The 15,040-nt window shown below is 37.3% G+C and overlaps 1 protein-coding gene across 5 annotated transcripts in view; it reads left to right on the top strand.

Moving 5' to 3' along the window:
• The window catches only part of LOC131434845 (ecdysone-induced protein 74EF), an 854,531-nt gene extending 844,404 nt beyond the window's left edge, over nucleotides 1-10,127 (top strand). For all 5 annotated transcript variants that reach the window (XM_058602044.1, XM_058602047.1, XM_058602045.1 and 2 more), the window contains one exon: nucleotides 6,583-10,127. In XM_058602044.1, coding sequence (XP_058458027.1) covers nucleotides 6,583-7,286 — 704 coding nt within the window. In that variant the 3' untranslated portion in view covers nucleotides 7,287-10,127. The remainder of the gene's footprint in view (nucleotides 1-6,582) is intronic.
• Nucleotides 10,128-15,040: the final 4,913 nt, after the last annotated feature.

Consider the following 15,040-nt stretch of genomic DNA (forward strand, 5'->3'; position numbering starts at 1 on the left):
AAAGTGCGTCCATACTTTCTGGGTCAGTCTTTAGACGCTTTGGAAGTGCATTAGTAACCTAGGGTCACATTTAACTGAATTTCGAAGATAATTTACCGTTTTTTTCAGTTGCTGAAATGCTTGTGCAATATTGATTTTTTTCCACTGCCAAAAGGAAGTTCCGTAAACACGTGTAGAAAGTGCGTATCACCCGGGTGATTGTTTTTTTTATCGTCACCTACTATTCCACTGTGACTGTTGGATCATTTTCACTCAACCAGTAAGCAGAGGAAACAGATCTTCGGAATTCTATGAACTGTGGAGTTTTGAACCAAATGAAAATCAATTCTATAGAGTTACCGATTTTCTCAAATAGTCTTATGATTTTTCTATTTGTTTTCTAAGCACTATATAGCGCTTGTTTCGTATTTGTCATACAATAGTCAATAAGCTGAACGAATTTTTCGATAACTTCAAAATATTCTAAAATAATTTCGGCTGAGTTTACTTTGAAAATATTTTTTCGCAAAAGTTCAGTACGTCAAAAATAAACCCACAGTGAAAATATACACTTTGGTTGAATAATTTTTACCAAAAAATTTGGCTTTGCTGTTCGAATCAGCGAATCTCCGCGAGAGTTATCAAAAGCGAAAATAGTTGCAACAAATACAAATTATATACATTTCCGAGGACACGTTTTAATATATGTGGTACAATGACAAAGTGACAATGAACTTTTTATGATTATCCTTAAAACTGGCAATATTTTGTCAATTCTTATGGACAATTTATTGGACTCTTTGGGACAGAATGGTGAATTACAATAAGCCTTCGCTGGACAATATAGTTATGGTGTTCTTCGTTTCATTATAGTTAAGTGTATTTGTTTAGACAAATTGGCTTCGAGCGGGTTATCTAAAGTGAGGTATGCAAACTTGATCAATGATGTCAGGAAAATGCTTAAGGTCGAATTAACATGATTGTCCTATAGGACCCAGTGAAGCGCAATGTTACGAATCTAGGAATATTAAAAACTGTAATAAGTTTAACGCAGTTTCTTCATATACTGGATAGAGCTCTGGATAAACGATTCGAATAGAACATTGTGGTTAAGAGATTGATATTCTAACCTGTTTCGCGGACTTTTTGAATATTTGTCGCAATCGGTCAAGCAAAGCCCGTGAATCGTCCAAAACACTCGATTTTTTTAGATTATATTTTCAATTTTATGACCACATAAGCAAACCCATCAAAACCAAAAAAAAAGGCAATGAAAGAGCCGATATTTTAGCCAAACGTGGTGCTATTGAGGGTGAAATGTATGAGAGACCGATTGCTTTCAACGAATTCTATAGCGCGTCTAGCCAAAGAACACTTGCCTACTGGCAAGCTTCTTGGGATAAAGATGATCTCAATCATTCCTGAAAAATATCGACAAAGGCATGGTTCAGGAAACTGGATGTGACTATGGATTTCATTCGTGTAATGTTCAGACTCATGTCCAATCACTACACGTTAGATGCACATCTCCTTCGAATTGGACTTTCCGAGACTAATCATTGTGTTTGTAGCGAAGGTTATCGCGATATTGATCATGTCGTTTGGACATGCGTGCAGTATCGTGATGTCAGATCTCAACTAATAAATTCCTTGCGTACCCAAGGTAGACTATCCAATGTCCCAATTCGCGACATTCTTGCTTGTCGTGATCTTCCTTTCATGAAACTTTTTTATCATTTCATTAAGTCCATTGGAGTTCCAATTTAAGTCTTATTTTATATTAGACTGTTTTCTCTTCCATGAGTTCAACCAATAGCCAACTGTATGATAATGAACTGATACAAACAAACCTGAAATAGTTATAAAGACTGTCCCAGAAAGTTTGGACGCATTTTGATTTCACTGAAAGTAATTCACAAGTGTTAGATATTCAAATTTTATTCGATATACTGATAATATTAGACTACAACAACAGAATATTATTCTCAACATTTGCTACTTAGCCATTGTAGACTAGCTGGCGCACCTTCTTGCGGACGTTCCTCATCAAATTCCGTACAGACTTCTTGGCGACAAGTTTTGACAATTTTTTTCCAGTCTTTTTCGAACTGTTGAATGGTTTCGGCTGCCGAGACATGTTTCCTAAGATGTGCCTTCGTTAATGCCCAAAATTCCTCAATTGGTCGAAGTGGTGGGCGATTTGGTGGATCCATGTCTTTTGGGACGAAAGTGACATTTAGTGGCAGTAGTGGCAAGAAGCAAGATCTTGCCAGAAAACGACAGGATCCTTGTGGCTTCGAATCATGGGTAGAAGTAAACATTCCTTGATGTATGTTTCGCTGTTCATTGAAGCAGTGGTGATAAAGGATTTCGAAATCTTACCGCAGCTACAAATTGCTTGCCAGACCATAGCTTTCTTACCAAATTTTTCGACTTCAATCGATATTACGGGCTGGTTTAACACTTGTTCCTTTCGAACCGTATAATATTGTGGTCCCGGCAAGGATTTGTAATCGAGTTTCACGTAGGTTTCGTCGTCCATGATTATGCAGTTCAAATTTCCAGCAAGAATCGTATTGTACAGCTTTCGAACCCTCGGCCTAATCGATGTTTCGTGTTTCGGACTTGTTTTCGGTTTTGGTTGTTTCTGCTTCTTTAGCACGAAGAACATTTGACTTCGAAGTGCCCACTTTTTTGGCCACATCCCGAACTGAAACCTCCTTTTTTTGCTCGAACCCCTTCAGTATACGTTTATCCAACTGAGGGTTAGCAGGACCTTTTCGGTTTATCCTCCCGTTTTCGGTTTATCCTCAAAAGTGTTATCCTCACCGAACTTCCTGACTGCATTTCGCACAGCTTTTTCACTTTCTCCTTCCATTTTTGCTATCTTTCTCAGTGACAGTCCGCGTTCTGTGCACCATTTGTACACAATTTTTCGATGCTGTTCTACTGAAAGTCCACGCATTTCGAAACAAACTAATGAAAACGAATAAACAACTGCACAAGTGGTTAGAGAAGAGTGTAAACAACAGGACGCAGCCATAAAAATTGACAGATTCTGAACCATTGCGAAATGTCAGCGGTTTTTGGTTGCGTCCATACTTTCTGGGACAGTCTTTAGTGCTTTTTAAACGCTCATCAGGAATCGTGTTAATTGCGAAAACCGAGTAAATAAAAACCATGTTAATTCCGGAATCCGTGTAAAAAAACTGTTTTAATCCACCTAGTGGTGTAATGATACCTTTCTCGTATATACTATTGTGGTATTCTTTTCAAAATTTTTTTCTTCGATTTTTGGAAGAAACCAAGCGATTGTTTGTGCATCAACTAATATAACATACAGAATGAAACAGTGCTCTGTTCGCGTAGTTCATCCTTAAAAAAAAACGAAGTGTGTTTACTATTATATGTAATTCCAGCACCGGAACCCGAGAACCGGTATAATCGAAGTCGGTTCGTACGGCCACCAACTAACATGACGTACGAGCTCTACTAGTTTTTATTCAAATTTTGGAGTTTTTATATGATTTCGATGTCGTACTCGAAACGACTATTTAAATTTTTGTTGTATCCGAAAATATGCAGTAATTTTTAGTAGGACCATAAGACCTTTCATTTGACCCTAAGATTGGAAATATAGGTTCTGCAAACTCTGAGAAAAGTGTGCGAGATCCACTTTTGAGCATATAACTATTTCCTCCCGTCGTTAATCGAAAACCGGGAACCAGGATAGCCAGAATCGGTTTGTTTGGCTGCCTGCTGATAATGGCTATCGATTTGTGTAGTTTTGAGACCAGTTTAGATTTTTTTTTGCGTATTTTGTTTCACCGATTTAAATGACGGTGTACAACATTTAACACACTTCACCCTATAACTCCGGAACCGAAAGTCGCATCTCGATGAAATTCAGGAATTTCGTATGGCACCGCAAGACCTTTCATTTGAATCTAAATTTATATAAATTAACTGTGGATGAGCGGTCTCTGAGAAAATCGAATGCATGTTTTTAGTTCATTTTGCACATTTTACCACATAACTCCTGAACCGGAAGTCAGATCCAGATGAAATTCAATAGCACCGTATGAGACCAAGATAACTTTCATTTGAATTTAAGTATGTGAAAATCGGTCCAGCCATCTCGGTTAAAAGTCGGGTTTCACAGTGATTACATAACCTTTCTATATGAGAGAGGCAAAAAGCCGTGTATAAAAAAAACCTTGTAAAAGAGACCTTACTATGTATTGTAGATGCCACCGCGCAGAAAAACTTACGTATATTGCCTATGAAATAAACGTGTTTATAAAAAAAAAACAATATGGATTTTCATAATGATATCGTATGGTCTTTAGCCACAAGAATTTCGTATGCGAATCAAAAGACCGCCTCATGAAGTCACGAAAATTGGCATTCCAATAAAAAGATTGGGAATTTACTTCGTAAAAAAAGTTTTGTGTAATGAATGTGGAAACCGCCCATCATATGGCTATTTTCGAAACGGATGTGAAGAGTAAGGGCAAGAAAACGAAGTTTGCGCTCGTTTCAAAATCCAAGATGGCGGCTTCCGGTTTATTGATATTCCTTGAAAACCCTTACACTGTGAGTAATTTCGGAACGAGATTGATGAGTAGATATCGGAAAACGATGTTAGAGGTGGTTCTGAAATTCAAGATGGCGACTTCCGGTTTCTTGATATTCCTTGAAACCCCTTACAGTATGGGTATTTTCGAAAAGGATTTGATGTGATGCCATAAAAACGATGTTTGTGATCGTTCTGAATCTAAGATGATCACTTCCGCTCTATTGAGATTCTTTGAAAATACTCACAATATGTATATTTTCAGAACAGATTTGGTGTGTAGGTACCAGAAAAGAAAGATGTTTGTGATCGTTTCGAAATCTAATTCTTTCCGAAAATACCGGATTTTAAAGGAATATCAAGAAACCGGAAGTCGCCATCTTTAATTTCAGAACCACCTCAAATATCATTTTCCGGAATCTACTCTTTAAACCCGTTTCAAAAATACCCATATTGTAGTAGTTTCCATGGAATATAAATGAGCCGGAAATCGCTTTCGATGTACGCCGAAACCTCTTTTTACGAAGTAGGTTCGTAAAAAAAATTTACGTTATTTGGGATTTAGTTCGTAAAAAGAGTGACGTACAAAGAGGTAACGTATAAAAAGTGTTCGTAAACGGAGGTTTGGATGTACAAAATTTCTAGGAACATTGTGCGAAATTTCTTTGCCAAACAAAACTTTTGTCATATACTGTGGAATTGTTGTGCGTATTTTGAAGGAAAAAAGTAAAGTTTTTCGTAACGGGAACTCGAACTCACCGTTTCAGCAAACAATACACCTTTGCTTTAGTCGCAATCAATTCATCGACCATATCTTGTTCGTGTCCTGCAAAGAAATAAACAAATGGTTTAAACAGACGAAAAATGAAAATGTTTTCCCTCAGAATTTTTTTTCTGCAATTGTCTGTGATTGAAAACATTGCCTGATTTGTGAAGAAAAATTTTATCGCGAATTAAATCATTTGTTGTGTGTCATCCTTTGACTGACACACACATTCTACCCGAAACGAACGAACGAACGAATGTTGTTGAGGCTAGATTTGTTTCGAAACAACAATTACTTCACACGTAACATTTAATCGCTTGTTATTGTTTCGGCTTTTTCTCGCAAACATCCGAAAATAGGCTCCTATCAGCTCTTAAATAATAATGCACATGGTTGATAAATGGTTCGATTGTTTAATTCAGAGAATGTTGAATCATTCCGTTGATTCTGGCTCTTCAAATCTAATGTCGTTTTCACGTGAAAAAAAACGGAAACTGACCCAAACAAACACTTTTAACTGTTAACGATTTGACAGCAGTTAGTGTCGCAAAACTGTTGAATGTTTTGAACTCGCAGAAAGCTACCTACGCGACCGACGGTCATTGTCCTGTCACTACTGTTAATCAGCGGTTGCTGCGATTAGTTTTGACGATTTCGATCACCACGACGAAAACGATGCACTTGGTATGCAAGCTAATCCCCCTCCCGTTCGCTCTCTCTCTCTCTCTCTCTCTCTCTCTCTCTCTCTTTCTGTCTATCGTCGATAACAGAAGCTGTTTCTGCTTCCCGTTATCAACAGTGCGGGCAGTACAAAGTTACACAATATATGCCCCCGCACCGCACCGCACCGTCTCGGTGTCTGCGTTCCGACGCTTGTCACTGATAACAGGCAGTAGCACTGCACGCGGCGGGGGTATTAATAAAACCCATTGGGAGCGCAAAAAATAGCTCTGGAATGAATTAAGTCGAGCATTATGCAGATTACATTGTTGACGTTCCCATCATCATCATCACCGTCGTCGACGACGTGCATTCAGAGCCAATACTTTAAAAGCGTACGGTGGTTGCCTTGTAGCCAAGTTCAATGTCATCAGCAAGGATTTTTCTTCTTTTCTGCACGCTGATTCCCGAATGGATCGCCACCGTTTCTGATGATAACGATTATGCATATTTTCCTACCATTCCACCACCACCACCACCCCCAACCGGCCAGCCGATGAATCTAACCTCAATCTTTTTCTCTCTTAACTCATCTCCACAGTTACCGACAACTATCACTACCTGCACTCGATGAACGCAGCGGCGGCCGCGGGTTACACTTCCTCCCACTTTCAGACACCATCGCAACCCCGGGGACAGTCCGGTGGTTCCCTGGCAAACGGAGGCAACGGTTTGAACGTCATGAACCAGCACCATCTGCATCCACATCATCCACATTTGGGTGGCCAACATCCGGGTGCCCACGTGGGGAACGGTGCCGGTGGTCCTCCCGGAGTCATGGGAGGTGCACTGGTAAACGGACTTCAGCATCACCCCCACAATGTGTCATCCAGCTGTCCGGATGATTTGTCCTACATGCTCGAGCTGGGATTCCCTCAGCGGAAACTGAAGAAACCGAAAAAACCCAAACTGGAAATGGGAGTCAAACGTAAGTCGCGTGAAGGTTCCACCACCTACCTGTGGGAGTTTTTGCTGAAGTTGCTCCAGGATCGCGAGTACTGTCCACGTTTCATCAAGTGGACCAACCGAGACAAAGGGGTCTTCAAACTGGTCGACTCCAAGGCCGTCTCCAAGCTGTGGGGAATGCACAAAAACAAACCGGACATGAACTACGAAACGATGGGTCGTGCCTTGCGGTACTACTATCAGCGGGGAATCCTGGCCAAAGTCGACGGTCAACGGTTGGTGTATCAATTTGTCGATGTACCGAAGGATATCATCGAAATAGACTGTTCCGGTACATAGGGCTACGAGCGACGTCCAGATCGACGTCCGTAACCTAACCCAGATTCACACACTATTCAACACAATCACACCCCCTCCCACACACACACACTAGTCCGGTTTCCGGCTCCCATCGCGGTCTAATTTGTAGAAAAAAAAAAAAAACAAAACAAAAATCTACTCCTACCCTGTTTTAAAGTGTACATACACGTGCTAAATGATCTTCTGTTTTTTGTTTTACGATATTTATTTTTAAACGGCTTCCTTTTCTTTGAATTTAAGTTTTCCATGTATCATACTAGGTGGTAAGTTGTAAAGTTATTCTACTGTAAATTATAATTTATTTAAGTTAAAACCCCATGAAACCCCCGCAGACGAAGAGAGAGAGAACGGTCCTCTTCTTGACAGCTTCTAAACTAAATTCTAGGTTAATGACACTCACAAATACGAGAGCAAAAAAAAAAATTACGAAAAAGATAATAAAAATAACCAACGGCTACCTATTTTTCATTTCGCTTTTACGTTTTGCAGTGTTTAGTTATTGTGTTGTTTTTTTTTATATCTTTTATTAAAACCGAAAAAAAATTGATCAATACGTGTACGGTCCAACTAATCAATAGAAAAAGAAGAAGAAAAATAGAACAAACAAGTAGAACGAACGGAATGCGTGCCCCCACCCGATGGAAACAATGAATGACCGATATAACAGAACAGATATAACAAGCGAAGTACAAATCATAAACACAAACACAGAAAAAAAAACCCTCAACCTCGCGCTGCAGTACTAGAGCCGAACGACGGTACGGTCGGATTCTGTCGGTACCACAGCAGCAGTAGGTGATTTTTTCTTGTAATTTACTGCTAAATGCGCTCTAGGTTTAGTTGGAGTTTTTTTTATTTAATTTCGTTTTCATTTTCATAGATTTTTTTTTTTGGTTAAATTGGAACGGAATGCAACCTTTCGGGGCTTGTTTTTTCTTTGTTCGTTGGCAAAAGCAATTCGCTGCCGAGGATGTACATTTCTATGTAAATTTCCGTGCGCTAGTTTAGGTTAAGTTAACTTTAGGCTCGGTAGATTTTAAGTTCTATATCCGCTATAACTCAATAAGCTGTAATCATGTGTAAAAATAATGCTATTAAGTGAAAGTATTTTGTGTTTAAAGTTTTACCTTTATTTTTATTTTTCTTTAATTTTCCGGTAACCAGACTAAGTTCGGTTTTAAGTCCTTATTTTTACTACGAAAAACAAAACATGTTACTGTTTTCTACTATTTACTACAGCTCACTGCCGCCCCACCTCCCCCTCTCGTCGTCGTCAGTTGGTGAACCAACTGTCTCTTGAAAACCCTTTTGCTTTATATAAGAGAATGGGGAAATAAAAAAAAAACCGAAAGTGATAAACCGAAAATCAAAAAGAGCTAGGAAAGAAGCAGAATTTGTTAGTAATACGGATGCGGAAGGCAACAAACAGTACACAAACACACAGAACACCGGCTGGCAAGAATTTTAAAAGAGAATAAATGAAGTTTCTTTAGAATCTTGATCTCATTAATTTATTTGTATTGACTCACAGACGGAATATATATTTTTTTAAAGAAATTATTTTGGTTTCCTCACGTGTAAATATGCTTGAAATTTGAGTTTTCATCGTTTCATTTTTAAATTTATTTTTACGTGTTACTTTGTGATGGTAGAAGACAATGTTAGGAAGTGGATAAAATGTTGGTTTTCGACCCCCAAAGCGCGCTAGATTCGATGGAACCGATTCAAAATACAGTAACAAAAACGAAAGCGAAATCATAACAAGATGCCTACCAACCTCCAACCATTTGACACTGCCAACTGCCATTCGATGAGTGAGAGATAGAGAGTTCGGAATTGGTGCGTAGTAGTTTAGCCAAAATTAGCCACCCTCCCCGTTCGCTTTAGGTACAATATGGTCACCGTTAAAACGCTAGCGAAATCAATTGATATCGAATCAAATTGAATCTAGTACGCCACCACTCATCACATTTGTTATTGCAAAAAAAAACCACTATCGTCGAACCAACTTGTATCCACTTCGAACGAACAAAAATTCAACGTGTTAGCTTTCGCAATACTCTTCGCAAAGAATTAAACAAACAAATAAACAAACATGCCTGTTCCCTCTTTGGATTTTGATGCTGCTTTGTGTTCTATAATATTTTTGCTATATTCCCGAGAATCAACCGAATTCGATTGCGCCAGTGTCAGTGTGAAGGTGGTTTTGCGATCGAACCGGAAACGTAATAGAATTTTACTTTCAAAGGACAAGTACGTGCAATGAAGAAACAACACCTAGAAGAAGAAAAACCCACAAACAAATGAAAAAAATACAATTCCACCCAATGTAATTTGCCGGAGCAGTGCTAGAAAGATTTTTAGCGAAATCAAATCCATTCATGGAGGCCCCCTCCACTCGCAATCCAAAAGATTTGGGAAAATCAAAACCACATTCTTTCAGAAAACGAAACGAAACACTAGTAGGCAGAAAAATGTGGATTGATCGTAGATGGAAAAAGCAAAAAAAAAAAGATCAAATCAGATACAATTTCTATAGTTTCTTTTTACAGTAAATATAGACGTTAATCTTTATATTAGGAGAAAAACAACTATATACATATAACAAGCAAGCAAAAATTACAAAAAAATACAGAAGTTTCAGTGAGATCAGAACCACAATCGAGCGAGTTGTAAGCAAGACGAACGCAAAGAAACACAATCTTCTAGAATCATTTGTTATGTGTATATTAATTATACTTTAAATGTTGCAAATTTTATATATAAAATTATAAACTAGAAAAAAATAAAATAAAAAATATATAATTTAATTTCAATTAATCAGTTGTCCCGCATATTTTGATTTCTGTTTGTCGAGTCCCTTTCCCGCTAGATCCTTCATTGGTTTAAAAAAGTTGGTTGATTTCTTAGTCCTCCATTTCGTTTTCGACTTACTTGGTTTTTGTTTCAGTATTTTGTCGTTCTGTTCAATAAATATCGACTAGAAGCAAGAGTTGTACTTTATGCATATAAGAAAAAAACGAACAAAAAAAGTGAAAAATAATATCGGAGCAAAGTAATGCCCAGAAAGCACTGCACGGTTGCATACATTTATGCTATTTCGATACTGAAACGATATGTTGGTTGCTTGAGTGTCGTAGTCAAAAGGTGGTGAAAAAGAACTTATGCATTGCATACACACAGGCGAAAATACAATACATCACTAAGATTCGACGTCGTGCAACACAAGCTATGTATGGGATCAAAATTATACGATTTCGTAACATTTTATTGGACTTCCGAAGGAGATAACTTCTTCTTTTATTGAATATTAGAGCATAATATTAGAAAATACTTCGCTTGGTTAAAAATCGTCAGTTTTTGGCAACTACTGGAAGAAGATGAGCGGTTTATTAAAATTTTCAGTTCGTATTCTGTCATCGATGTGAAGGAAGTTCACAACCCGGAGCAGGCACGTACTCAGAGGGGGAACCGAGGGATCCTGAAAAAGATTTGATAAATATTATGGGGCTGTTGAACTTGCAGATTACACCGTCAGATAAAAGTTTTGAGAGTTTCGTACTGGTCCAAACATCACTGATTCTTCAGTTGAGTAAAATATATGGTACGAATTTTCAGGACTACCTCAAAATAGAAAAAAAATGCAAGTATTAGCGTGAATTAATGGAGCGATTTATGACCGAAATGTGACCACGTGGAATGGCCTTATATGAAGCACATGACCATCGCTACCATGGTTAAAATCAATGGTTTAGTGTTCCAATTACTTGCCCATTAGGGTGGGACAAGGTTGTATGGGATGGATGATGAAAAGGTTTATTTTCTCGCTCCACCAAAATTTTCGTGTTCCTTTTGGGTCCCATAAGCACTATGCAAAATTTTAGCTCGTTCGGAAAAACTATATTTTCGCACCCGAGGTTTAAAGTTTGTATGGGATGTAGTATGGAGAAATCCACTTTTAACAACAAAAATCGGCTGGAGATCAACCTATGAACTCTAAAAATCAGTACATGTGATATTTTCGTAACAAATTTAACGAGGAAGAAAACTTTAGAAGACTGCAAAACAATCCAAAGTTTGTAGAAAAAATTATTAGAGGAAAACCGACACAAGGTCCGAACAATGGCTCATTCCTTATATATCTAGCACCACTGCTGCTCGTGGTGGTAATATGATTTTTTTTTCTTTTATTACGCTATAACAGTTGATTTGAGTGGTTTGATGTCTTCACAAAAGTTTTTCAGCTGATTTTAAAGATTTTTTGAGGTGACAAGCCATGTTCCAAAACTTACTGTAAAACTCAAAAAGTCTAACTTTTTAATTTGAAGAAAAAGGTTTTTGAAATCTTTTACAATATTTTAGATAAACCTTAATCCAATAACTTTGCCGAATATATAAACTCTCTATCTCTTATAGTTTAGAAGATATAGACTATTTTATGCAAACAAAAACATAATTTACGTAACTTTTTTTATGTCTTTACAGTAAGGTTTGGAGCTTGGTTTGTCACTTAAAAATAATCTTTATACTCTGCTGAGTAACAATCTTGATCAACCGTTATAGCACATTAAAAGGATGTCAAATCATATTACTTTCACTAGCAGCAGTGGTGCTAGATATATTAAGGGGCGGGTAGGGTCTAACACTTTTGAAAAATCATTTATTATTTTCTTTCTATTTTCTGATAGTAAAACATTTCAAGAATATTCTGTGAAATTTTGAAGCCTATCGGAACAAAACTCAGCAAGTTATGGGCCCTTATCTTTGCCGATTTCATACTACGAAGAAATAAGAGCTGCGCGCACAGGCCCAAGATTTCTGCTTCGATTGACTTAAAAACTTGACAAGACATTCTCGAAATGTTCCATTATAACAAAATACAAAATAAAAAATATGGCTTTTTGAGAATGTTAGAGCCTACGTGCTCCCTTGAGTAATAAATTGTTTCCTTCGATTTTATAGACAATAAACTTTAAACGCGTTTTTCTCGAAAGCAGGGTTTGAAAGTCCGTGTCCATCGTCATTCAAAAAAAACTGCACCATTTTTTTTTCAAATTTTGCACACACTTTCTACATATAAAAAACCAGACCTCAACGTTTTCCTTTTCGTTGTTTGTTACTATGGGAAGGTTTTACAGCTACAAAATAGCCGATTTTTTCGAAAAAAATCGTACTTTTGAATTTAAACAACCACCAAAAATTTAAAAAAAAAATTAAAAATCAAACAGAAACGTTGGGATCTAGAAAAACTTCTAGTCTAACTTTGCTGCTTTGATTTGTTCACTTCTGATTAGTCTGCGCTGAGAAACAGTGGACACCGCAAATCATGATTTTTAAAAAGCGTCCTCAAAAATGCCTCTTCACCGACTTATATCTCAATATTTTTCCACGAAAAAATTAAAAAATGTTGTTCGAATGATGCTTTTCGTTATACAAAATATTTGAATTTATTTTGTTGGACAATAGTTCTGAAAAAAATTCGCAAAACTGATGATTTTTTTTCATAATTTAGACCCTACGCACCCACCCCCCACCCCCACTACTAGTGGAACCTGAAACCTAAACCAGAAGATGTTCTTCGTTCTCTACGAATCGGAGAAAAGTTGCTATCTCGGACCACTCTTTTCTGTGCTACTCTATGCAGTGAATTGTCGTCCATTAAAGTAAGAATGGTAATGATATCTCTATCGAATCATCAAAATTCTTGTGGATTGTTGTGCTCTATAAATGGACCTTTGGAAAGTCTTAGACTTGTGTGACAGAAATGACATGACAGTAAACGTTAATAAATGTAGTGCATTTTCGAACACTTTATGACACAGTAATGACAGTTTCAGTTACAAAAGTTTGGTCTATTGAAATCCTGAGCTTTCTGTCTCAAGAAACATTATATTGCACAAGTACGCCGTATTCTTGAATACGGAGTAACAATTTAGGCTTATGTTTACATCGTTCTTGGGGGGATTCCAAAATATTCGCACCCTTGTATATATATGTATATAAAAAACAACGTTATTTGTCTGTTACGTCACTTATTCCATCATATCTCTGGAACCAGAAGTCGCAGTCATTTGATCTTCGAACTTGATCAAATGCTCAATAGTAGCAACCAGCCAACCACCCACTCACCCACACTCACACACACACACACACACTTGAGAACATGATATGAAATCCGGTTTTAACCATTATTGGTCTTTCGCCGGAGTCTTTGCACACTCTCTCCAACATATCGGCCGGTATTTCACGAATAATGCCCCCAACCCATAATCCAATCCCAACAGTGACTTTTTTTATGCATTGGTAGCTCTTGCAATGCTGGTCTTCACTCCACATGCGTCCATTTTGGTAGTTGAGGTATCCATTCAACCAGAAATGAACTTCGTCGCTGCACACAATTTTTTGATAAAAAGTGAATTTTCCTTCATGATTAAATCATATACCAAACTGAACAAGCTTGACAATGACACAAGACAACAGTGTTTCCAAAAAGATACCGGCAAAAAAATCACCCTTCACTAGACTATTGGACTAGGTGGATAAAGGTAATTGGTACTATCAATGACAATATCATACCAAGAGCTCTCCGATATACACTGCATTTCCATTTGACATGATATGTTACATGTGATAACATCATGCGATGGATTCAGTTTTAAAATTGAAGAATGGTTTTACTTCAAACTGATTGGCTATGCGTTCAATCTATCACCAAGTGGACCATAGAAACATGGCTTTAAAAAACCTGTTTGAATCCACCTAGTGGTGTAATGATGCCTTTCTCATATCAATCATACTATCATATATAATACTGTGGTACTCTTCAAAATAATTTTCTTCGATTCTTAAAAGAATAACCGAAATCGGTTTGTTTGACCGGCTACTAATAAAAACTATCAATTGGAAAAGATTTGAGGTCGATTTAGAAACTTTTTTAAGGTTTTTCCCCATTTTCAGTGATGGTATACATTTTTTAACCCACTTTACCCTATATTTCCGGATCGGGAAATCGGATCCGCATGAAATTCAGGAATTACGTATGGGACCACAGGACCTTTCATTTGAACTCAAGTTTGTGAAAATCGGTTCAGCCATCTCTGAGAAAAGTTAGTGCACTTATTTTCAGCATCGTTGCGAAATAATTTGTATTTCATTTAGTACTTCCAAATCGCAAAAATACAACGAAGTCGGTTATATGAAATTCGTTGATTTTCCATGAAAAGCGTGGAAAGTTTTCTCAAAAATGTGTCTGAATGTAATCCTTGCAGCCAGAAAAAGGTTTATTTGAAAAAAAATCATATCATTGCATTATTTTTCAAAATAATTGTGAAAGATCACAAAAACACTCATTTTTCAGAACTATTTTTAATAACACTCGGAAAATCCTTCGAATTTTCCAGCCATTTTCACCCTGCAGATAATAGACAAAAGTTTTTCAAAGGTCTGTATGTTCTTAGTTTTGGAAATTTTCCGCGCGCATGGTACTTGGACGATGGCTTTAGGTTCAGAAATCAGGTTCTGAATTCAGTTTAGAAAGCCAGTTTTAGGATTTTGTTCAAGAATCCAATCAAACAGTCAGTTTCCAAATCCAAATCCAGTATTCGGAAGTTGAATGTAATTACTGATAACCTGTTATTACTGTTGCTAACGAGAGCGATGAGTTTTCATCATTGTTTCCACTGTTGAAAATCTAATAATAAATTGCTGATCATATTTCTGATGACATGGAGAAA

The sequence above is a fragment of the Malaya genurostris genome, chromosome 3, assembly GCF_030247185.1.
Source record: "Malaya genurostris strain Urasoe2022 chromosome 3, Malgen_1.1, whole genome shotgun sequence".
Taxonomy (NCBI): domain Eukaryota; kingdom Metazoa; phylum Arthropoda; class Insecta; order Diptera; family Culicidae; genus Malaya; species Malaya genurostris.